This window comes from Podarcis liolepis, assembly GCF_965112155.1.
Source record: "Podarcis liolepis genome assembly, chromosome: 1".
Lineage (NCBI taxonomy): Eukaryota > Metazoa > Chordata > Lepidosauria > Squamata > Lacertidae > Podarcis > Podarcis liolepis.
Window position 1 is genome coordinate 67385097 of NC_139554.1, and position 26438 is coordinate 67411534.

At 40.9% G+C, this 26438-nt stretch overlaps 1 protein-coding gene across 2 annotated transcripts in view; it reads right to left on the reverse strand.

Annotated features, from left to right (window-relative positions):
• Positions 1-26438, reverse strand: part of PARVA (parvin alpha) — a 72278-nt gene that overhangs the window by 22370 nt on the left and 23470 nt on the right. For both annotated transcript variants that reach the window (XR_014519835.1, XM_083478589.1), the window contains exons 2-5: positions 2907-2996; positions 2723-2793; positions 1423-1525; positions 453-593 (exon numbers count right to left, since the gene is read on the reverse strand). Coding sequence is in view for 1 of the 2 variants with exons in the window: in XM_083478589.1 (XP_083334715.1) it covers positions 453-593; positions 1423-1525; positions 2723-2793; positions 2907-2996 (405 nt within the window). In the remaining variant the exon portion in view is untranslated. The remainder of the gene's footprint in view (positions 1-452; positions 594-1422; positions 1526-2722; positions 2794-2906; positions 2997-26438) is intronic.

Below are 26438 nucleotides of genomic sequence, written 5' to 3' on the forward strand. Positions count from 1 at the left end.
GTACATGACAGTGGTACCTCGCAAGACGAATGCCTCACAAGATGAAAAAAGCGCAAGACGAAAGAGTTCTCCGTTTTTTGAGACGTTCCGCAAGACGAATTTCCCTATGGGCTTGCTTTGCAAGACGAAACGTCTTGCGAGTTCTTGCGAGTTTGTTTCCTTTTTCTTAAAGCCGCTAAGCCGCTAATAGCCGTGCTTCGCAAGACGAAAAAACCGCAAGACGAAGAGACTCGCGGAACAGATTAATTTCGTCTTGTGAGGCACCACTGTACTAATGAGGACATATATATTTATCTATACTTTTGCACACCTTACGCAATTCTAGATATAAACTTGCTCAATCTGCCTTCTAGCTTCTGCCTAATTCAATACGTTTTACAAAACACAGCAGAAAAACATAACTTTCAATACCATCAGTAACCAAGAATTCCACTGTAAAATGTGTAACTCACAGTCAACGTTCCACTTGATGCTCCTTGGAGGAAGTTTAAGGGTTTCATTGATCTTTTCAAGGACTGTCTGCAGCTTTTGTTTCTGAGCTATTTCAGACTGTGTGACTTCAGCAACGTTGAGTTTCTCACTCTCTAGCTTCTCTGAAGTGATAATGGAAGAAAAAGCTGTAAGTCTACACCTCAACTCCATGTACCAAGTGCAATGCAAAGACATTCCGTCCCACATATAACAAAGGATTTTCTGTAGATAACTGGTTTGAAGTCTCAAAATTTGGCAACTTCTCAAGCCTATCACACTTTGTCTTCTGTTGCATCTCTGTTCTCCTAAGAATTCCATCCGATTTTCCATTTATTTCCAATTATTAATACCCTGCCCATCTGGCTGGATTTCCCCAGCCACTCTGGGTGGCTCACAGCATATATCAGAATATACTAAAACATCAAATTAAAAACTTCCCGATTCAGGGCTGTCTTCCAGATGTCTTCTAAAAGTTATGTAGTTCTTTATCTCCTTAACATCTGAAGAGAGGGCATTCCACAGGAAGGGCACCACTGCTGAGAAGGCCCTCTGCCTGGTTCCCTGTAACTTTGCTTCTTGCAGTGAGGGAACCGCCAGAAGGCCCTTGGCGCTGGACCTCAGTGTCCAGGCAGAACAATGGGGGTGGAGACGCTCCTTCAGGTATACAGGACTGAGGCCGTTACTTTAGGGCTTTAAAGGTCAGCACCACCACTTTGAACTGTGCTCGGAAACGTGCTGGGAGTATTCTACAGGTGTGCATGCTGCTGCAGGGCCACCACTGCTCCAGAGCTCGCCCAACTTTGTCCCATCCCATCTTGATGACTACATAAGTTACTGATGCCTGAAGCAATATGAAATATAAAGGAATGGAAACCAGTGCCTATGTTACTCCTAACTACAAACAAGCACCTGAAAAATGTCTCCAGTGATATGCATAAAATTATTTCTCACCAAAGAGTTTCTGCAGTACTTGTCCATCGTACAGGTCTTCAGCCAGGTCTTTTACAATAATTCGTTCTCCTACTAAAACATCGTTAATCCAGTCAATTAGCACCTGTGCAAGAGACAAAGATTCAGAAATAGTTCGTATGTGTGTACATCACAAACCAACTTTCTACTTTGTGCAACGTGGTCTCAGAAATGACGGAGGGTGCTTCCGAATAGTAGGTCTGATTAAATGTTAATTGTACAAAATTAGACAGAACAATTCCTTCTGATTTCAACTGTGCTGGGATTTTGTCCTCATGGACAAGAATCTTTTAATTTCACATTAAATAACCACCGGCTACCCTGAGGCCTTGGAATATGGCAGGTGTTAATGCATAAACAGGCAGAGTTATAGCAAAATAATAATAATAATGTTGTAATGCAAACACGGAAGAGGCAGTGGGACTGAAATACACCTACACACACACACACACACACACACACACACACACACACACCTCAGTCTCTAGCATCCGTGGAAACTTAATCTTCCAAGCTTTTGGAGCAACGTTAAGCTCTGAAAAATGCAAATTTGCTTGCCCTTTTTGTCACTGGCAGGGCTTTTAGCTTCTACTGTAAATCTGAGATGTACCATTTTTCTTAAGATTATGTTTGTGTTTTTTTCATGTTAGACTATGTTTATTTTTTTATTGTGCATTGGAGACCCTGATAAGAGTCAAATTGGCAAGATAGAAATATTTGAGATTATTACCCAGGCCAGTTGGGAACAAAGGCAGGTGAAAAGGAGAGTAGGGATTGTTCAACACTGAAGATGTGAATTCAAACCATTTTCTCTTAAAGAAGCCAAGGATCCTCAGGCTGGTCGCTCCAGGAAACAGGGAACAAGCTTTTCAAGGTTGATGTTCTTGGTCCTTACACAGCCAGTAAAGAGGAAAACTGATGGAGCAGCATGAACCGCAACTTAAAAGTGCAATTCTATATCCTTATGTGGTTTTCCTTGCTCTCACAGTCGTTGGCCAACATGGTGTAGTGGTTTGAGTGTGAGACTAGAAGCTGGGACACCAGAGTTCAAATGCCCACTTGGCCATAAGGCTTTATGGGGGACCTTGGGCCAGCCATTGCTTCTCAACTTAACCTACCTGTCAGGGTTGTTTTGTGCATTATATAAGGAGGGAGGAAACCATGTACGACACCTTGAGCTCCTTGGAGAAAGGGTGGGATATACCGTAAATGCAACAAATAAATACATATATTTCCTTTGCTTTGTATTTTTAGAAGAGTTTGAACGTGCTTACATATTTACCTTCATCAGCTCCTGTAGTTTTGGGTCACTTCTTGAATTTGGATCAATCATGGTTCGGACTTCATTTTCCTCTTTAGGGAGGTGGAAATGGGGAAATAGGAGATATCCATTACAAAGAAGGTAGGCTTGTGACATTTTGTCTCCATCCATTAGTTAGTTTAAGCAAAAATGTATTTTAACTTACCTAGCATAGTATCTTCAGGATCTAGTTCAAAAGGGATTGGGCTGAGTGGTAGGTTAATGGCATTTATTCCTTCCTCTTGTAGTTCAGACACTGAGGAGGAGAAGGAATAAAACAGTTCAGCGAAACTTGTCTTGTTTTTTTTCTTAGCATTTACATCTTACAGCTTTCCAGCAGCAGTAAGAACGTGAACTCAAAGCCTAATCTCCACATGTATTTAGCAGAAAAGTAATGGATCCAACAGTGAAAAATATTTAGCCAATCCAAATTGCAGCTCTCATGTGTAACTGACAATAAGCGACTTTGTGGGGAGCCAAGCACTTGGACCTGTATGCTTTCAAAGATTTTGAGAAAACTGGCATGCATATGCAGGGGCACACATAAACCCAGATCTTCCCCATTCTTTCTCAGTTTCATGATTTGTTCAAGCCTGCTAAAAACGAAGAGGTTCTGGTTTGGCTCTTATTTTTTCATCCTAGATTCTACAAATTCAAACAAGACTGTAGTCAACGTGCAAAAAAATATTACACATCCTTTCTGTCTACCACAAATCTAACTGCATAATTTATCACAAAGGCACTCTGGTCACATTGCCAAGTTGCAAAACCATGAAGCATTTTGTTACACTGATGTCAGACACCGGTCCTATTAAAAACAAAAAGTTACATTGTGGAAATTTTTTTGTTTTGCGTCATGTTGGCATCTAAAATTTCAGCTCAGCTAGCTCACTGGAACTTTTCACATTTATTTTTTAATTAGCATTTGTTAACTGACCCACAACTGGGTTGTCTCAGCAATGTACAAACAAAAAAAAAAAGGTTAATTCAAAATGGGTAGCATAAAATACCAATGCATTTGGCAATCAAAATACCAGAACCACACAAATACGTCTCTAATATGTTATATTTGATGAAGCTAATCCAAAGAATGGAAATATTTGTGTGTGTGTGCGTGCTCTCTCTCTCTCACCCCCCCCAGCATCTATTTTTAGCCAAACAGACATCTTAATCAGAAGATCCACGAATACAAGTTCATAAATCTAAACTATGAAATTTGACCAAATGAGCCACATTCTGTCCTTTAATAATGCATATGTAAGAGCCCCCTCGAAGTTAGTAGAAACTGATGAGCACAAACACTGCTGCCCACAAGGTTTAAATTAGCGTTATTCCCTTAGCATATGCAGACTAGTGCTCCACGCTTCATTGTATTAAGACTTCCTCATGTACTTTGATAACTATTTATATTTCCTTAGGTCAGTGATTTTCCAACTTTGTACTTTTAAAGCGCTTCTCTTACTTCATTTCCCATCATCACAGAGGAGAAAGGAGGGGAGCAGCTGTGAAAGTTTCACACCAACCTCCCTCTGGCAGTAACTAATCTTCCCTGCTGTGGGAAGACGCCAGATATCTTCCCTTAATTGTGTAAACATGGTTTGTATTGTTGATGCATTGGCTGCAATGTACTTGCTATCTCCTTATGACAGTTCCGTATCAATGCAGTTCTGTGGATTTCAGCTTCTTCTGTGGTCACTAGTATACAGTACGCCGCCTTAGCGAGGACAGGTGCTAGGAGAAGAATTAACTGGGGAAGATAACATTGCCCACGTGTGTGGAACATGTGGCTGATTGAGGTAAGTCAGAGTCCAGTGTTGCAGGCCTTTAGAAGAGCTCTAAAAGAGTTATTAATTCCATCTGCTTAAATGTATTATGCAGGTTTTATTGGGCTGCTGAATTGAACTGATTGAAACTGTAATCATTTAAATAAATGAAAAAGTTAAGGTAAGATTTTAAGATTGTATCATTGAGTATTTACGTTGCCCAAACCAATGCAATGCTGTAGTGCTAGAGATGTCAACACTCTCATGCGAGTCATTAGAAATGCTGTACATGAGGCTATTGCTGGTGGCTGTCTCATTAACATCATATTATCATTTTTTTTTAAAAAAAATGCTATTTATTGTTATCAAAGCCACAAGGCACTCTAGTTACAAGGTGACAATTTACTTGAATTTTACCCATATAATCATTTATGTTAAACAAAGTGAGATAACCCAGAATTTGACAATGACAGAAAACCTGGTATAATGCCCACAAAATTCCCACTTTAGTGTGCTCTCCCTCTCAGTGCCCACCAGTTGATTAGCACACAGAGGGAGACCAATGACACTGGGTGCACTAAGGTGCTCCCCATCAGGGACTCCCCAGCAGTGAGTTAGCTTTTTAAAAAAATGCCTAGGCATCAATAAGCTGATGAGTACTGACAGCCGCCCCTTTGAAGTTCATTTGCAAGCAATTGGCTCTAAGAGCCACCCCCTTAGAAAGCAAACACTCAGCACCAATCAGCAGACAGCTGGTCCCTTTAAAATTTGACAGGTGGGCGGCCCCACCCACCCATCATACTTGGAGTGAGGAAAGGAAGGATCCAGTCCACTGGCCAAATCCAGTTCCTTAAATATATAAAAACAAGAAAAGAAAAACACATACACCAAGCACTAGCGTAGATTTAATGCAGCAGAGACACGTTCCGGAACAAAATGCAAGCAAAATATATTCTGTTTCTTTTCAGGAGGATCAAATAAAAACTCTGTAATGAACCTTCATGCTAAAGTTTGAAAAATGTAAAAAAAATGAAAGGTAGATCAAAGTCAGCAAGAAAAATGAGATTTTGCACCTTTAGCTGTAGTGTAAATCCACATATGTGCATACTGAGTTTCATTTAATTTACTACAGATGAATTACTTCAGCTAGATGCACAGTTTTGTACATTTTGTACAAAGTGTTGCATGCAAATGAGGTAAAAGCCTCTGGGTTGGATCCAGCTTCCTGTGAGCAAGATTTCACTCATAGGACATTCCCACTGGAGGAAACCACAGTCGCCATTTTTGCCAATTTTCCCATACGTCTTCAGCCTCCTGTGAAAATCCGCACAGGGTGGGGTGGGGGGAGGGCAAGCAGAAGAGAAACCAGCATCCCTGCCTCCAGTGAAAGCCTCTCCAAAGCCCTTTGCATGCATAGAAGGAGGGCAGCTCTGGATTCAACCCACTGTTTTCAGGGCAGCGATGAAATGATAGAGCAGTTAAATGTGTGATTGAAAATTAATTATCAGAAAACAAATAAACATAAATTTGCAACTATGCAGATGGCTTTTTATGAGGTGATCAGTTTGAAAAGTGTTTCCAGAACATAAACTGCACATTCTTAAGCAATTCGTTCTCAAAAGACATAATTAATGAGGGAAGCCCCCCGAAATAGACACATGCATGTTTACAATCGAAAATCATTTTCAGGAAACCATCTGTAGCACAACACTGTCCCTAATCCATTAACTGCTGACTCCCAGCCAATCACTTGTAAAGGTGACTGTGCAAACAACATACATCAATCTGATGGTGATGCATTAGTACACATTTTCCAGAAAGGGCCTATTTTCTGTGGCTGTTTCATTTCTCTTTTAAATAAAACATAACAAAAATGGAAGGAAGTCAAACAACACAATCTAATTGGCTTGTGTATAATAGAAATTAAAGGCCTAGTGCCTTGGACTTTTCTCATCTGCCCAATGCTGTGCAGTGCAGCAGTATTTTTTTGTCTAATCCATTATCTTTTTCCAGCTTTCCGTTAAATGGAACCAGCAAATATTACAAAGCTGTTGATCAAAGAGGAAAAGAACACCCAAAACAAATGATACTTACTCAACACACAGTAACTGAGCTTTTCAGCCTTCATTGTATTTTTCAGAACTATTTTGACTACACAATGTCTACCATCTATTCCAATTCCCATTCAGCAGGAAGGATGGATTTATTTTAAAAAAAATTTAAAGCATATTCTTGTCTTTACACAGGAATGATGCAACAGCAACCATGCAGTAACGCCTCTTCCAGCTGGATAAACACTATACCCTTTGAAACTTAGTGACGGTAAAGGAGAATCTTACAAGGGGTCACAACAAAGTGCGCTGATCTGAGAGACTGGAAGAGAGAACCAGGGCGCCTCTGAAACATCACCAACCTACAACACACACCCCCCCCACTGTGGTGATGACCTATGCCAATGTGCTGCTGTTCCCAACAAATCAAACCTTCAATGAGAGAACCTATAAGGAGGCAGCTTCAGCCAACAGGGTACTCAGTGCCTGCAGATAATGTGAGGCATGCCAAATATGTGAAAAGGATTTGTGATGCCAAGAGCTTTCAAAACTAACAGTTTCTGCTCTATATTTAGCCATACCTACTTCTAACACACTTTCTTCACAAGCAGAGCAGTGCGGTTTCGCTTCTTAAACTGCATTCTTTCAGTTTAAGCTTTTAGGAAAAGATCATCCTAGCCCACGGTTGTGGTTGGCAAAAAAAGAAGAAAGCAAAAGAGAATCTATTTTTAAAAGGATCCTAGGGATTCCACAGATTCCTTCGGCTTTCTTCAATAACCGCATTGGAGAAATAACAAGACCCATCAGTTTGAGGGAACACTTTTAACCTTATGATTCCATTATTCCAAAGCATTATGTTCTATGAGGGCCTATTAAAGCAGTGGTAGTCAACCTGTAATCCAGATGCTGGAGTACAATCCTCATCAACCCCAGTCAATGTGGGGCCAAAGGGCAAGGGAACTGTAGCCCAACAACATACGAAGGGTACCACATTGGCTACTCCTGTCTCAGAGGTGCCACAAGTCAGGGAGAATAGCTCAGTATCCACTAGGAGCAATGCCTTCTTGGCAGTGATCCCTGAGGGAATCCTGTCAGATCTACACTGTTAGCACTATAAAAGTATATTGTTTTAATTCTGCCACCACTGATGCTCCTTTGCTCCAGATAACTTTGTTCCTAATGCCAAAGCACCCACAATTAGGTTATTGCAATGGATATTTTCTACATAACTTTTGCTTGTAATGTGAAGTTGAGCAATGAATGCAACTTGAATTACCATTCTACCAGTATTGACATTTCAGATAACACCACTTAGCACTTCTATACTGTACTGATTTAAAGCAGTCGGAAGGGGATGATGCATTATCCCAGTGACCTACAAACTAGGTCAGTATTACTATCCACATATTGAAGGTGTGGGATGAGCTATAGCTGAGGCTAGTAGGTTGTCCGAGGCCACCTAGTGTACGCAGCGCAAACTAGAAGGGGAAGAGGTGGCAACATAAGTCGTCTGCTGACTAGTTCTGTGACATCTTATGGACCAATCCATTGAAGTCTAGAGCTTATTTCTTGAAAAAGTTGGATTGGGCTGTAAAACCGCAGTCCTACCCACACCTCATTTAGAACACACCTCACAGATACCAAATAAAAGCTTGGTGAAATGAATTGGATGCTCTTCTAAATAGGTTTGCAAAGGGCAGCAGGTGAAATCATACTTCAGCTAACCATGTGGACTTTCCTCTTTCTTTAACCCGGGCTTAACTCTATACATTAAGGAAAAAATGAGTTGTTGGTTTTGGTATTGAAATATTCTGGGTTTGAGACTTGGCAGAAAAGCAACGGCCCCTCCTTCCACACACCCACACTTCTGGTTGCTGATCCAGGGCCATATACTGCTGGAGCAAGAGAATCGGAGACAACACAACACAGCAGCTGACTACACTTCTGCCATACCAGCTTCACTGGTTTCAGATAAGCAGGCATGAGCAAACAAATAGTCATGTAAAAAGATGCTGCATTTGATTGGTCCCTAACTTCCTGAGGTAGTTGCCAGGAGCAGACACAAAGCAACTGGTAGCTAACACAACAATGAATGTGCATGGTCTGTCTAATTAGCAAACATGAGGCTGTAAATGAGGCTGCCTGGGTTTGGGGTATGTCAAAATGTTCTCAGAACATTCATGATTTGAGCAACTCAACCAAACAGGAAGAGCTCTCCATGCTACATGCAGCATGCATTCACATATTCCCTTTCCCATCAACAATAAATTTATTTTAAAGCCCTAGCTACCCTTTTGCAGTACTGGTATTCTTGGGTATTAGTTTGACAACAGTGTCCACAACATTGGTGTAGCTCAAGACTGTCAAGGCATGTCAAGGCAACCTGGAGTGTTGGATAAAAAAAGCTTCAAAATTCTATTTGTTTCAAAAGAGCAAACACACACACACACACACACACACACACGAATTGGTGCCTTGCCACCAGCTAGAGAAAGAGAGAGACACTTGATTGCTTTCAGCTACATAGAACATAAACTAGATTGCAATCCTGTACACATATATACAGTCCAACTAGTTTCAATGAGTTTTAAACCCATATAATTGGATGCCAAATTAAAGCCGTAATTCTTTAAAAGTGCTTCATCCACATGCACATTACTTTTCAGCACTGTGATGAATAAATAATTCTGATTCAATTTCTACCCATATCTTTGTACCAGAGTAGCATGATTGCATAAAACTTCAAATAAACCCTTTCCAACCAGGCAGCTGAGTGTTAAGATAATCAGTTCTGAATGCCATAAATATGAATTTACAAATGCCAGCTTATCCAATATAATTCCCCCATGTTTCTGGTGTTAAAGTGTGAATAACTCATGCAGCTGTTCACAATAAACGCTTTTGAATACAATCAAGTAGCCTCTCTGATACTCATGTTGGGAAATCTGATCAAACTTGTTCAGAACACAAATATAAAGCACATAGCAATACAACTGTGAGAGGTTATTAGCAACCAGCAGAATTAAGGAGACCTGAAATTAAAAGATACTTGGTTCCCAAAAAGTTTTGTTACAATAAAACACAAAACAATTTTGGCTAAGCATGTCTAAGTAGGTTTTGAATATACAGATTTTAATTTTTTGTTTTGTATTATTAAGCAGTTCAGATATTGCTAATCTGTGTTTACTAAAATTAACAACACACACTTCAGCGCAAAAGAACCAGTTTTTTAGCACAACATTTATTAGAAGATTATATATTTAGAAAACTACTGACCTCTGGTACTAAAGCACAATGTGATGCCTAGCTAATGCAACATAAAAACATTACCCTGCCAAAAAAATTAAAATACAGCAAAGCAAAGCTAACACCACAAACATCAATTCTGAAAACACCCTAAATACTTAGCACAGATAATCATTCAGAGCCACAGCAATCAACATGAAAAAGAAAATAGCAAGGGCTGTAGCATCCCTTACCTTTGGGGCAAAAAGCTCCACATCCCATTGTACACTATCCAAGCCCTCATTTTCTCAAACACGAGGACAACTAAAAAGTCCCCTACTTTTAAAGCACTCCCTTCTGCTGCTGCCCTGTGTAGCTGTATTATGCTTTTGAGTCTGTATCTCTACAGAATACTCAATGCACATTGCAACTCGAAGCTCAATGCATCGTAGAACAACTGACTGACTGCCTATATAATTTAATATGATGCCACAGGAGACTCATAGACCATCTGCAAAACAAACTACATTTGCCATTCCCATCTCGGCAAATTTCATCTAGAAAGCTAAATGTTTTGACAAACAGGCAACCTCATTTATCCAAATGACCTACAGAATTCTTGGGCTATTACATTTTACAAAGCCCATCATAATTACAGCAGCAGGGAATCAGTGTAAGGCAGATATTAAGAAGGCCGTGATGGGCAGTGGCGAAACATTTCCTTCACTCCCCTCCCTCTCTTCACTGCCTCATCAACATCTACTCTGCAACAGCTCTGAACCTCATACCATAGCTGTCAAGTTATCCATTTCTTCATCGCCTCCTCTCCTGTTCTCCCCTCACCCTTGCTCCCCACCTCTTCATTCACCCTTGCACTTCTTTACTCTGCCAATGCAAACATACATTGAACATATATTTGCTGTGCTCCAAGATGCCTTGAAAAGCAGCAGGTGTGTGTGTTGAAATAAGGTCCACCACACCCAAGATGTTTTATCTTGTTTTTATCCCCCTTCCCCTCTTTCTGTTTAACTCTGGATGGTAGTGAAGAGACTCAGCTGCCCCAAAATGGGGAAGAGACCATAACAACAGATCCTACCCTAATCTCCTGGTGGTCCTCAAAAGGGCCTTCCTGATTCAAGAGCCAAAGAAAATCGAATTGTGAACTGGGAATTCACATCCCTGGTTTATGTTCCTTCCTCTCCTTGTTGCTCTGTTGGCCTTTGGGCCAGGCAACAGTTCTCAGGTCTTCCGTGTAAGTGAAGTCATGGAATACTTGCGCAGCTCAGAGGAACCCAAGAGCTACCCGAAGTCCTGTTGTGCATACTGCTTTGGCATGGTCCTGTCTCCACATTTCAAAAGGGGCAATCATGAAGGATGGGTGAGTTAAGTAGTTCAGAGTAGGGCATGGCCAAGTAGCTGGTTGGCGGCCAGTGCAAGTTGCCTCAACACGGATGAAATCTGTATGCGCCGAAGTGCTCCACTCAGCAACCCAGTGCAGCATTCCACACCAGCTGGAGATTCCAGGCCAATCCCAAGGGAGGTCTCATACAAAGTTCATTACAGTCGTCTAATGGTGAGGCTACCAATGCATGAATCTCACTGGTTAATATATTTAAGGAAGGGAAACCAGTCTGCATCGAAACGGTCAGATTCAGCATCTCTCCAGAATGCCTATTAATTATTAAAGTGTTCAAGTGCAGTTAAACTGATCGCCAGACAGTCTCCCTAAACCACTGGATTCCTTCAAATGGCCAGCTTATACTCAAAACCCCCACCCCAGGACTATCTGCATCACCTGGCCCTCACTCAGGTGACATGGTGGTCTGTTTACTCCCGTCTACTGGTCTCTACCCCAAGGGATTTATTTTCCTTATTCATTTCTCTCAGTCTGGAACCAGGCCAGTCACTATTCATTTGTAAAGGAGCAGATATTAGAGATGGGGCAGAAATTCAATTCAGTTTGCATTTAAAGGCGAATCTATCAAATTTGCTCTTTCCAAAACAACATGAGAACAGAACGATGGCCCTCTTTCAACATTTGCAATCTTGGCTGAATTTTGTGGTGAAGTTCTCCCACCAATGTTTACAAAAATGTGTGCATAAAATTAATACATTAGTGAAAATAACATACAAGACTATATTACATCAAGGATGGCAGCTAGAAAAATTGCATACAAAAATGTGTTTAGTACAAAGAAATTTGTACAAAAATGCTGGTGAATTTTAATGAGGATTTTTTAAAAAAAATGAAATCTGGAGGACTGAATTTAAGATTGAAAAAAGCCCGAGAAACTCTGAGAACCCACACTGACAGATTCTTCCACCCCTAGTAGAGACTCTCTGAGCTTGCCAATAATATCAACAGGGGTAGCCAGCCTCTCCTTCATTCAAAGTCTTAAAGGGGGGGGGGCTGTTGTTAGCCTCTGATCACTCAGTGGTCCTCCTGTTGCTTTCGCCTCCGAGAGACCAGCTCCACTGTTGGCGTCTCAAGGTCAGTAAAAGGAATACCACCCCAACAGCACAACCAATCTCTTTCTGTAGGGGACACCTCACCTTTTCCAGGTATTTTATCTCCCAGGCCATTTTTGAGGGACTGTTTAGCAAACACACTAAATCCAGCATATAAGCGTTGGGATAGTACTGAAATACTGCTAAGCATTTCAGAACTCTTCAAGGAGAACCATTTCACTGGGATATTCAGAATCCACGATCTTAACCTGTATAGGATGGCAGGGAAATTCTGTGAATACTTTTGAATCTGGCTGCTTCAGAAGTAACATTGCTTCCTGATATTTAGAAGGAATTTTTACTGTCCAGTGTTGCCTTCGTTTAGGATAATAAGTTCCGGTGCTTCTCTTCTCCCAAGCATAAAATGTCCACAACATTACTGGAAGTCTGATCTTTCTGTCTTTCACAAACAGTGCTTTCTCAACCCCACAATTTTCAGCTTAGTGAAGACAGGAAGTTTATTGAAGAGAGGTGGGAACTCTCTCTCAGGTAGTTTTGCCCATCAGTTCAAGAAGCAATTCAGAGGCAACATAATACTAATAGCTTAATTTGTGAAAATGGATAAATACCATATCTGCCACATAACACATTTAGCCACATAACAAATAAATACAGAAATAGCACTGGAATGGCTGGTTAAAAGGTTTTGTGCACAGAGGAGGAAATTTAATTAAACCATGTAATGCCAATTACTGTCATTTCTAATTATATTATGCTTTCCTAGAAATAATGCAGATGCAGGATTCTAAAGTTACCTGTATGTTTGATGTTAATAGGATAAAATTATCTAGGCCATGAGAAAATCCAGATAGCAATGGGAAGAAAACGCATTATAAACTAACGTTATATGTTGTCCAATTTAATTACTAATAGATCTTCAAAGTGCTGATTACTTCAAAAGTATCATGCCTCCAATGTGTGTGTGTGTGTGTGTGTGTGTGTGTGTGTGTACAGTGGAAGGAAGAGTGGAAAACAAATTTAACAAATAAAGCAATTTTATTTATAGATCTCATGACTGATAGGCTGTTCCCTTACAACAGCAACTTTTGATTCATCAGACCATCTTTCCTGCTTTGCTTCAGTTCTTCCACAAAACCTTTCTTGGAACAGCATTGGCTTTATGGACATCCTGAGCTTTCTCCACTTATCAGTTAAGCCACTCTATTATCTGGTAGTGTTTATCCAATTTATTCACCTTTGATATATCCATCTTAGACACCAACTCCTCAGCACATATTTTTTCCCCATATCATTCCACATTAAGAGTTTTGCTGCCACTCTTTTTGCAGCTGGTGGCTTAACTAACACAGGGGATTTGGGTGTGCATAGTTACCAAGACACACTTTTTTATTGTCAACATGTCTACAATTATGCACCCACATCGTCTGAATGCTAAATTCAGGGATAGTTTGAAGAAAATGTCAACAGTGTAAAAATACAAATTTTAAAAACATATCCATCTGCTGAAGAACCCTGCACATTTCATGAATGCATGGAATGGGGGCGGGAGGGGCAGGAAAAAGAGGGAGGGGGAGAAGAGAGACCAGCAGATACCTCCCACTTACCTAGACTGCCTCCCAACTGATCCTCCTCTCATTTTCATCAAGATTATTTACCTCAATGGTTTCCTTGAGAGTCAACCCCTGATGCACAGTCAGTTATTTATGGGCATGCTACTGTTTTGATGCAGTTTGTGAATTAGAGTTTGGATGTTACAGGAGCCATGGAGGAAATAAAAATTGTAACTGCACAGTGATTTTGTTTTTTGTTTTCTATACCTATAAGTAAATAGAATAGACTCCTTTATGTGAGTTACATTAATAATTATCTTTCAGAGTCTTTTTTATATATAATCTATAATCAAATACTTCACCCACCCCCCTCCACACACATACATTATATGGTCATTATCTCAATAATGAAAATATATATTTTTTGTTTTTTCTTTCTTTCTGCTCTGTACATTAGCCCAAACCTTTCATCTTTGTAACAATCTTGGGCTGATTACAGCCGATGTGTGGGTTATTCCTGAAATACTAGCTGGGAGATGTTGTCATCGTAGTTCCTGCCATATAAGCAGACTATCACCAAGTGTGTGGTTTGAAAATTCCATAGTGTGTGGGGATTTTCTTGCTTGGGGGGTTTGTGGAGAGCCAGAGCGGAATTTATATAAAACATGCAACCTTCCAATTTCAAGTAATGACGTATGAAGCAGCTCTAAGCCATTCTCCATGCTTTTAGTGTGGGGAAGAGTTAGGTTTCCCTGTTTTCAAGCTGAATTGTTTTACCCTGCTCTTAGTTTTCAATATATGAAATCGATTTTAGTCGGCTTTTTTTTCCTAAAAAAAACATTTAGGGGTACTCTCATTTTGACTCAAGAAAATCACCATTTTATAGTTAAATCGGGGGGAAATAAATACAGTAAATGGACCAAAGTACAAAGATTCACATAATGTTTAGGGGTATGCATAACCCTGCGTACCCCCAGAAGAAAAGCCCTGATTTTAGTGATCTGAACTGGTTTTATTGTGTCTTATGTATCTTGTGACTTTCTAAAGCTACTTTGAATTTATGTCATAAAGAAAGGTGGGGCATATTTATTTTTAAGAAAATAAATGCTGTATAGAGATACAAAATCCAATAATGAAACCATTTGCTCCTTCATGAGAATTCTCACTACAAAAACTACATATGCTGAGTCTCTGGCACTTTCTGGGAGAGAGAGAGAGAAATGGAAGTTGGGAAAACTATCTGTCCATGGTTATTTGGCTATAGTGATTATTATTGCTGTTGTTACGTGTGGGGGCTATAACCACCTTGTTTTAGTGCACCCTTTCAACTGTAACATGTAGCTGGCAGTTCCAAATGATATATAAATGGTTGCTAAATCATTGTCATTTACTGCTCTTGTTGGCCACTTTTCTACTAAAAGTGCTGTTGCGTTTTGCAAAATAAGAAATAAACCATTAGCTAAATTTTTAAAAGAATGAAAATATTATAACTTTTATTTATTTTTTTAAAAAATTTGTACCACCCATCATCCAAGGAGCACAGGGCAGTTTACAATATAAGAACACAATAATGCACAACATAGTAACAAACCAAAACAAGAGCCCCCCAACAATTTAAAAGGCCATAGATTAAAGGTCTGGGGGAAGAGGAATGTTTTTGCCTAGTGACTAAAAATATGTAACAAAAGCACCAGGCAAGCCTCCCTGGAGAGAGCATTCCACAAATGAGGAGCCACCACAGAAAAGGACCATTGCTGTGTTGCCGCCCTCCAGACCACTTGCCTCAGATGATGGCTGCAGGGTCCAGGTCAGTTCATATGGGGAAAGGCAGTCCTTGAGGTACTGCAGTCCTGAGGCATTTAAGGCTTTATATGTCAAAACCAGCACTTTGAATTGGGCCCAGAAACTAACTGACAACCAGTGCAGTTGGGCCAGGATCGACGTTATATGCTCATCCCCCATGCTGTTTAACATCTACATGATCGTCCAGAGTTTGGGAATACATTGTCAGCAATATGCTGGTGACACACAGCTCTACTTTACCTTTGCAGGTGGGGCAATGGATGTGCTGGACCATTGTCTTGCCTCGGTAATGGACTGGTTCTCATCCAGTCCCATTGACCGCTTGGCAAATTGGTGTCTGGTAGTAGGCCTTGGTAGCGGCAGAAGTGGTCAGTAGCAACAAGCTGAAGCAGTGCCAAGTGATGCCATTTACACCACCAATAGTGTCTTAAACACTGTAGATCCGCAGAGCATTGTGGGAAATTCAACTGTGACACCTGGTGACTGGCATTGATAGCTGGCTGCTGTTGAGGGGAGGGATAGAAGTAGGGTCCTGGCAGAGTGCTGGGACCACAGCAGCTGCCCAAGGGTGACATCAACACAATACAAACTTTGTCACATACTTTCCAAATATAAAGGTGGCATATTTTACCAAAATTACTAATGGAAAAAATATATACTCTATAAGCATCTTTTTCCAGTTGGACTCATAGTACATTCCATCTAGTCCCCCCCCCCCCAAATGGCAAAAGCAAAACATTAGTTTATCTACAAATGCCAGAATAAGCAGGCTAGATAAAGACCACCATCTATGCTCCAAGTAGCCATCTAGGGTCTCGTAACAGAATGCCAGTCTGGATGTGGCAGAAAAGACCAACTCAGTTCCACTTCTATACTTCATCAGAAATCTGGCAAAGCAGGCAGGGATTGGGAGACATGCTTTGTGTATAAAAGGTCCCAGGCATCTGCTGGTAGGGTTGGGAAAGACTGTCTGAAATCACAGAGAGTTACTGCCAGTAGAAAATAAACTGTGCAGAGTAGACACACCAATGGTCTGACTCAGTATAAGGCAGCTTCCTATGTTTCTTTTAAAGCTCTACATCCATAATAGACAGTCTGAATCTGGGCTTGCAGCCCGTGGTTTAATGTATTACCAACTTATCTATCATGTAAACAAGTATGTTCCAGGTGTGCAGACAGTCCATCAGGCTGTCTCCTTATTAGCCAAAAGGCACGTGAGCCAAGGCATTCCATTTATCAAAACTAACTTGGGATTTTCGTCTTTGGTAGCTTCAGACACCGAGCGGGTTTATGAATTTGGCTCGCCCTTCTCCCAGGGGTTATGAAAGCTGGAGCAGCTGGGGTCTGTGGCAGGAGCACCTGCATGCAAATGCTGTCATGTCAGCACTGAAACTCCAATTAGGAACCCACTTGCCAGAAGTAAATGCAGTTTGACATCAGCCATCAGTAAGAGGAAGGAAATGAGGGGCAGAAAGGAAAGTGATAAGAAACAAAAGGACTTTACAGAACAGAGTACCTAGCTTTTCATTTGCAATTCTCATTTGCGCCATTTTATATTCAAAATCAAGATCTGACTCAACCCGAGAAGAAGTGCATTTCTATTCAGATATGCCTTTGAAGTTACAGTGCAAATTCAACACATGGCTGAAAGTAAGCGAAGGTTTAGCTAATTAATTTGGCACAAGCTTGGCTTCCGATAGTAATCAAAGCTATATTAATAGTGCATGTATGCTCTCTGTTATACAGGACAAAAACAACCACCATCTCCTTTCTTTTTAATTAGGAACCGTGTTTGAAGTCTATATACGTCAAGGTTTCTCCCCTACCTGCTTATAAATGTTTGTGTATGTGTTGGGAGGGGGGTGGTAATTTATAGAAGATGTGTATAAATCTTGTGCTGCTTAGTACTTGGTTAAATATCTGTGCCAAAGCTGCTTAAATGTAATAGTATACAAGGGAAACAAATGACATTTGGTTTTTAAGGAAATGAGAGCTTTAGCAGCTCGGAGATCTAAAGTAAACACTTAAATAGGTAATGCTAGAGAATTCTCATGCTGCCTCCTCACATTTCTGTATTTATTTTTTATCTGTGGGATCAAGCGCATTAGAGAGGGAGGCCTGGAAAGCCTTGCCTCAGCCATCATTCCAAGCTGCGTACATCTGTGGTCAATTTTCCACACTTTCTTCCATAAAAGGTAAACGAGGCACTGTACTTGCAACAGGATAATCTAAACAATATGAACAATGTTACTGTTAAAGACCATCTGGCTCATCCAGCACAGCTCTGGATTTTTAACTCCTTGAAGTAAATCATGAAAATCAGGCAGCTGGCTTTTAGCTACCTGAAATCTACTTTAAAGAGTTCGCACAACATCAGGGACTTTTAGAAATCTTCTCCCATTTCGATACAGCTTGCATCCTGAGCTTTCTGCAAATCAGGGCTGGTGGAAATTGTCACATAGAATTTTCTGTAAATGGTCTCTAGGGTCTTTTATAAAAAGCCTCTACCATTGTGGTTTCCTACAATTAGATCATTATGGGAGTATTTACGAGCCTTAACATGTTTACTCAGAAGCAAGTCCAGCTGAATTCAAATGATTCTTCCTTCCCTGTAAATGTCCAAAGTCTGTTTTTGGGGGGCCTAATCTGGCCTGTTGGTCGGTTGAATCTGGCCCCTGTGGCAGTTAATTTCCCAGGGTAAAATCCTGAAAAAAGCTCAGCAGCTTCAATCTTTAAAAAAGTTCAACAACTTCAAAGCTCAACGACTTCAATCCTAATCACTTCATCAAATCTGGCCCTCTTTGAAAAAAGTTTGGACACCCCTGCCTTAGGAGAACTGTTGTCTTACGTTCTTGACTCTATCTTGATAAGATTGTTATAAGAATTCAGAGGTCCCAAATATAAAATAAACGTTCATAAATGGACAAGACAAACACATACATAAGTATATAAACCACGCGTCTGAAATAGTACAGGAGAACAATCCTGAAACCATTTTGACTCTCTCAGTGACCTCAAATACTTCTCTGCAACGAGGAAGGAAATGGTAAAGTCTCTCTGTTGTCTTTTGCTTACCTATCTTAATGGCATGTGTGTATGAATAGGGTGAGCCTGTGACCTGGATTCAGGAATTAAAGCATTTACCATCACAAAATAATGCCCAGGCTGTCCAGGCAGACCAATCACTGGCCATTACCAGGTATCCTGACAAAGAGGATCTTTGTTGGAGACAGCCTCCTTCTGTGATGTATGTATGATGGTTGTTGGGTTTTTTGGGGAGGCGTCTCTGGCTACAGGGTGGACAATTTCAAAAGTCTATATAAAGGCTTGCACACCCTTGTTCTGGGTCGCTCCTGCCTCCTGCATGTGGTAGTGAGCACCCTGTTGCAACAGTTTAATGAAGATCTTGCTTAGCAGCTGCTTTGCTTCTCAATATTCTCTGGTTGGCCTCTGTTATTTTCTCCTTCTGATAGGGGACCTACTTAAGGACTCTATACGGGCCCTTGGATACCCCATAAGGGAAAAGGAGCAGTTTTGTCCTTATAACAAGCACAATCCAGCTAAAGTTAAGGGGGGGATACATCTCTCTTCCATCCAAACAATGAGCTGCCAATCAAACAAAAACCCTTTAGACATTTTGGGTCATTTTGTTATTTATGGTTTATCATTTTAATTGTAGAGTTGTAAGATTTAACAGCTATATAAAAATGAGGAGCAAAGAAAAGAAATTCTGAGTTGTATCCAGTGATGTCCCTAGCCCTCAGCCACAGTCTTTCCCACTATGATGAGTTGCATCCAATGCTGAACCAGCAAGGTTTCACTGGTGAAATGGGACTTCCTCTCCCCCCACCACATGCACCTCAAAATCTGATTCAGGTGGTGACCCAACTGTCGGTATTATTAGGCCAGCTGGCTCGGCCCCAGCTGGATCATCTCCCTCTCAGCCTTCGCGCTGCGGAGATTCATCAACCGCTGGCTCAGACGTAAATCAGCGACTCAAGCTTGCTGACTTGAGCACACTTTACTTAGAGCAAACTGCACAACAGAAGAGGCTTGAGGCTGTGGATACATACTAAAACTACAGATTTATTATACATAAATCAGGACAAAGAAACATGTCATCTCTCCTTGCCATCTTCTTGGAGAGAGACTCAAAACAAAAAGCAATACACTGAGCGGAAGGTCTGCTCACGGGACCCAGCAATCTGTGCTGGACTGTAAACAGACACGTGACATGTAGCAATCCTACATATCTGCAACAAAAGGTGGAATGGAATCTCCCAACCCCAACCGCCCTGGAGCTAATTTTCTTGGGGAGGGAGATACATGTGGGAGGGGGTAGAAGAGAAATTTCAGTTGCACACACAAAGATCCTTGGGCCAGCAGACCTGCAGCATTAGATATAGCCCATAGCACCTGTTTTTAAATCATTTCTAATGTCTTATCTGTGTACATAGGTTATAAAATACTTTATGTAAAAGTGTGTCCTGTTTTTTGGTGATTCATTTCCTCTTTTTTTGATGAGATGTAAGTGGCCACCCAGCTAGAAAAAGGAAGGAGAGAATTGTCCTGGAGAAGGAACTATTTTATACAGCAGCTGCTGGCCTTTGAGTAGGACACAGGTTGCTTCTGAAAACAGACAAACTATATTTAAGCAATATACTTAAGGCTAATATTGCAAGAAAAGGGTTAAAGTTATCTTCCCCTTTGCAGCTGTGCAAACTTTGGCTGCCTAGGTTAACAAAACAGCAGAACTTGGCTTCAAAGAGTCTCCTCCCCATTTTGAATTACTTCGTTAAATAAAATTACAAAGCATACTTTGACACGTCTATAGCTTTTCCATTATCGATCAAAAAGTGACTTTCATTTTGGTGGAAACAAAAAGGGTTAAATTAAGAGCTTGCACTTTTTCCCTGAATGTAAACAAGAACAAAAGAAGGAGGATTTTCATATCCATTGGGCTTCTGGCTCTAGTTCCCTGTTGCCACATTAAACAGAAACATTGCCATATCTGATTTCTAGGTAGAATGCACACATTGCTAAGCCCTCGTACACTCCACCATGGGGTTTTTTACATCTACTTCCTGATATCTGCAGAGCTAACATCTTTCCCTCCCCTCTACTTGGAAAAAAAGGTTATTAAACATGGATTTTAGTTACACCTGACTAAGTGAAATGAGCTCTTTCCTTCGTGTTCTTCAGGTGCTTTCAGATGACATTGTAGCGCATTCTGGAATTCTTTTTTCCAGTTTTGTATCTCAGGGGTAAAATCTGTTTTGCTTTTTCGCATCACTAATTCAGCACTTATTATCCAGATGAAACTTCTTGCAGTTCCGCCCTCCGCTTACCACCTCTGTGACATTTGCGGTGGGTGTGGTCAGCCAGAATTCAGGAGTTCCAGACTACCCAGATTCTTCCTCAGTCTCTATTCTAATATTGTTCCCCTGGCTTCATAAAAACTCATGTTATTATTGGGGAGATTGGGGAGCTGTCATTGCAAGAAGAGAAGGGAGAGGTGGGTGGAAAGTTATTCAAAAGTGGGAAAGACAAAAGTGGGCGAGATCCGGGTGCCAGGCAGTACCCCTGTCTTTCAAATTTTTATTTCATGGCTGGAAAGAAAGTTTTAGGTTACATGTCCTGGCGGGACGCAGGACATGTAAGTGGCTTTTCCACCTCCTGTCGGATCTTCTCCACTTTTGCAGTAAGGTAAAAGGAAGATTTCACCACCACCACCACCCAGTTTATAAAAATGTATTTTGGGGGGGTTGTGAAGAGGGGATGGGAAAGGCCACAGCTGAAGGCTGAAATCCTAACTTCACATGCCTATGAGTATGTTCCACTGAATTCTGAAAGGCTCACTTCAGAGTGGACATAATTAGGACTACACTACAAGTACCCTTTACTCATCTGTGGAAATCTACATGCATGTGCTTGTAGTGTGACCAAGGTGGAGGAGAAAACAGTACAGTGGTACATCGGAAGTTGAACGGAATCCATTCCGGAAGTCCATTTGACTTCCAAAATTTTCGGAAACCAAGGCGCAGCTTCCGACTGGCTGCAGAAAGCTCCCGCAGCCAATTGGAAGCTGTGGAAGTTGCACCGGACGTTTGGGTTCCAAAGAACGATTGCAAACCAGAACACTCACTTTGCAGTTTGGGAGCCAAAACGTTCAACTCGCAAGGCGTTCGGAGTCCAATGTACAACTGTACTCAGATACGTAATTGTCAAGCCATGCCCAATGGTATGATTGCCCTGAAACATTATTTTTGCAGGACATTGGAGTGGAAAATCCTGGCGGTGGAATATGCTAAGAAGCAAAGCTAGAAACCTTGAACAAAAAGGTTTGTGTCTGAATGCACCTATTAAATAAATAACTGGTGAAAAATAAAATCTGAATCTTTTATTAATAGTCATCAGATTACTTAATTAATCCTGTTCTTTTGTGGAGACATGTCTTTAAAAGGTGGGGGGATTAAATTCCCAAAAGTGGAAGTTATAAATTTTAGCATGCTCTTCATGATAACTGGTACTGAAATAATACACTGGATTATTCCATCCTACTTTTGAAAGCACACACTAATCTGTGTTGAAATACACTATTATCCAGTGTAGTAAAGAGGAAGAAAGAGACCCCTAATTAGAGGTTGAGTGGAAAAAACATATTGCAAAGAAAACGTTGCAACTTACTGGCTGACTCTAGATTTTGGCATTCATTATTTAAGTTAAATGCATATTATGAAACCTTGAAGTGCACTACTTACTCATCCTCTTTAATTTTCAGTTTCCGGTAAAAGGATCCATTAGTTTTTGGCACGACTCAAGCTACACAGTACTGCATCAAAAGGGCAATACTTAAACGTGATTTTTGTAATTTCGTCTGTGCTACAACTTTAATCAGAGCTGTATTTGTAGATACAGGCATTTACATTACAATGCTATGCATGCTCCCTGTAAATAACCGTGCCAAGTTCAATGGGGCTTACTACCAGCTAACTGAGTACAGGACTGAACACCAAGTTTGTTCTCTTAGCTACTTGTACACAAACTGTCTAATGCCCCGTAGGCACAGAAATTAGCCTCTTTCCAGCATTATCCTTTGCAGGATCATAATCACATGTAGAGGGAGAACAGGACCCCATCCCCAGGCTCTGCCTTTATACCACTGCCAACATCCATACAGGAAATGTCTGAAGAGGAAAACCTGCTCTACTGCATACACTCCCTTGGTGATTTAGAACCCTGATCCTGCACGTTTCTGATTTCCAAGGTGGATGCAAATGCAGAGCAGGTTTCCCTCTTCGGAATTCAGGCCCAACACATGGATGGCAAGGGGGAGGTGTGGTGCCTCTTCAGAATTCAGGCCCAACACATGGATGGCAAGGGGGAGGTGTGGTGCCTCGTTATGGCTGCATGGAGAATAATGCTTGAAGGACACTCCTGTCTCTGGGTTCTTGGAATGTTACTTTCACTTTACAGTTTAAAAGGGGGGGGGGCAATATATGCAAATCCACTAAAACTGCATGAGTATAACAGGGAATAGCAGGTGTTTCTTAAAGTAGAACTATTAACTTTCTCTACAGTTTTACTTGATGAAGACATCAAGAAGAGATGGCAAGAATACACAGAGGAACTATACTAGAAAGAAATGGATGTCTCGTATACCCCAGGTAGTGTGGTTGCTGACCTTGAGCCAGACATCCTGGAGAGTGAAGTCAAATGGGCCTTAGAAAGCATTGCTAATAACAAGGCCAGAGGAAGTGATGATATTCCAGCTGAACTATTTAAAATTTTAAAAGATGATGCTGTTAAGGTGCTACACTCAATATGCCAGCAAATTTGGAAAACTCAGCAGTGGCCAGAGGATTGGAGAAGATCAGTCTACATCCCAATCCCAAAGAAGGGAAGTGCCAAAGAATGCTCCAACTACCGCACAATTGCACTCATTTCACATGCTAGCAAGGTTATGCTTAAAATTCTACAAGGCAGGCTTAAGCAGTATGTGGACCGAGAACTCCCAGAAGTGCAAGCTGGATTTAGAAGAGGCAGAGGAACCAGAGACCAAATTGCAAACATGCGCTGGATTATGGAGAAAGCTAGAGAGTTCCAGAAAGACATCTACTTCTGCTTCATTGAGTATGCAAAAGCCTTTGACTGTGTCAACCACAGCAAACTATGGCAAGTTCTTAAAGAAATGGGAGTGCCTGATCACCTCATCTGTCTCCTGAGAAATCTCTATGTGGGACAAGAAGCTACAGTTAGAACTGGATATGAAACAACTGATTGGTTCAAAATTGGGAAAGGATTACGGCAAGGCTGTATACTGTCCCCCTGCTTATTTACCTTATATGCAGAATTCATCATGCGAAAGGCTGGGCTGGATGAATCCCAAGCCGGAATTAAGATTGCCGGAAGAAATATAAACAATCTCAGATATGCAGATGACACAACATTGATGGCAGAAAGTGAGGAGGAATTAAAGAACCTTTTAATGAGGGTGAAAGAGGAGAGCGCAAAATATGGTTTGAAGCTCAACATCAAAAAAATGAAGATCATGGCCACTGGTCCCATCACCTCCTGGCAAATAGATGGGGAAGAAATGGAAGCAGTGAGAGATTTTACTTTCTTGGGCTCCATGATCACTGCAGATGGTGACAGCAGTCACAAAATTAAAAGACGCCTGCTCCTTGGGAGAAAGGCGATGGCAAACCTAGACAGCATCTTAAAAAGTAAAGACATCACCTTACCAACAAAAGTCCGTATAGTTAAAGCCATGGTTTTCCCAGTAGTGATGTATGGAAGTGAGAGCTGGACCATAAAGAAGGCTGATCGCCGAAGAATTGATGCTTTTGAACTATCGTGCTGGAGGAGACTCTTGAGAGTCCCATGGACTGCAAGAAGATCAAATGTATCCATCCTTAAGGAAATCAGCCCTGAGTGTTCACTGGAAGGACAGAGCGTGAAGCTGAGGCTCCAATACTTTGGCCACCTCATGGGAAGAGAAGACTCCCTGGAAAAGACCCTGATGTTGGGAAAGATGGAGGGCACAAGGAGAAGGGGACGACAGAGAACGAGATGGTTGGACAGTGTTCTCGAAGCTACAAACATGAGTCTGACCAAACTGCGGGAGGCAGTGGAAGACAGAAGTGCCGGGTGTGCTCTGGTCCATGGGGTCACGAAGAGTCGGACACGACTAAATGACTAAACAACAACAACAACAAATGACAGGGAATCACCAATCAGAGTGAAAAGGACAGTGAAGCAGCCACAGGTAAGAGCAATAAGGGTACCAAACAAGATGTTTAAAAAGGCAGAAATTTTCACAAAGTACTTTTTCAGAAATTCTTTCTATTCCACACAAATAAATTCTTTTCACACCTCCAAACTTGAAAACAGAAAACAACAACAACAACAACAACAACAACAATTTTACTTTATTTTTGGAACTATCACCTATTAGCCAGTCAGGATTGGCTTCTATGTCTCAAAAGGAACTCCGAGCCATATATGGGAAAGTATTGGCTTTGTGAGGATGACTGCAGTAATTCCCCTTATCTGAAAGATCAAGTTATAAAATGCAGCCCAGGACAGGTTTCACTGCAATGTTTTGACAAGAATGTCTGCAAAAATGTTGTATCGAAACACAAAAGCCACATGAATTTTGCAACATAGATAAAGTTAACAGGAATCTAAACCCCAGTCCATGTTTCATACCAAAGCAAAGGTTTTTGATGGATATTCTTCCACAGAAAACACATACAAAAAATAAAAAAGCTGCATTCTACTCAGCACTCATAAGCATGACAGGTTTTACATGTGCACGTTCAAGTATGTCTTATATTAGTTTTCCAAAGTGCTGTTGAGACCTCAACAGCAGATGCATCTCTTTTTTAATATCAGCTGTACCACTCAAAAAACAATATCCTCTTTCTAGTGAATGTTTTGCTCTTCACAATATGTCAAGAAAGATGAAGCCTTAAAAATAGCTTAACCATTCAGCAGCAGTTGCAAAGGTAGCTCAGAACAAGGCTACATTGTGTGTGTGTATGTAAATTTTAGGCTACAAAGACAAGCAATAAAAACACAAACAAGAGGAACATAAGAAACTGCCTTATACTGAGTAAGCCACTTCATCTAGTTCAGTACTATTAAAACTGACTGCCAGTTTCCAGGGTTTCAAACTGGGTCCATCCGAGATGCAAAGAATTGAATTTGGGACCAAGGCAGATGTTCTACCACTGCACTACAGACCTGCCTACTGGTCTGCAGTTTCTTGGATATGTAAATAAAAATTAGCCATGTTATGTTATAAGCGATACTTCTGAAGGATGCCACTTCAGAAAGAGGCATATGCTGCTGAAGGTGCAGTCTGCAAACTTCCCTTACTGACACAAGTGAAGAACAGAAGCCAAGTTTCAAATATATTGTCGTGCGTAACCATATCCCTCTCACAAATCTGTTTTGAAGCGTAAACTGTTCTGCCAGAACTAGCTGCCAGATTGTGTGCCCATTCTTCCTTTTTCTTTTTTACAGCATCAAGCTACTGTGACTGCTCTACAGTTCTGTAGCTTCTCATACCAAGATAACCAATTTGCACGTGGCAGTTTTGAGGATCTTGGATTATAGACTAGCACTAGTTCTGGACTAACTAGGTCAATATCTGAACAAATGTACCTAGAAACAGATTAGAGAACTGGGCAAAAACAAACAAGATGAATTTTAACAGGGAGAAATGTAAAGTATTGCACTTGGGCAAAAAAAATGAGAGGCACAAATACAAGATGGGTGACACCTGGCTTGAGAGCAGTACATGTGAAAAGGATCTAGGAGTCTTGGTTGA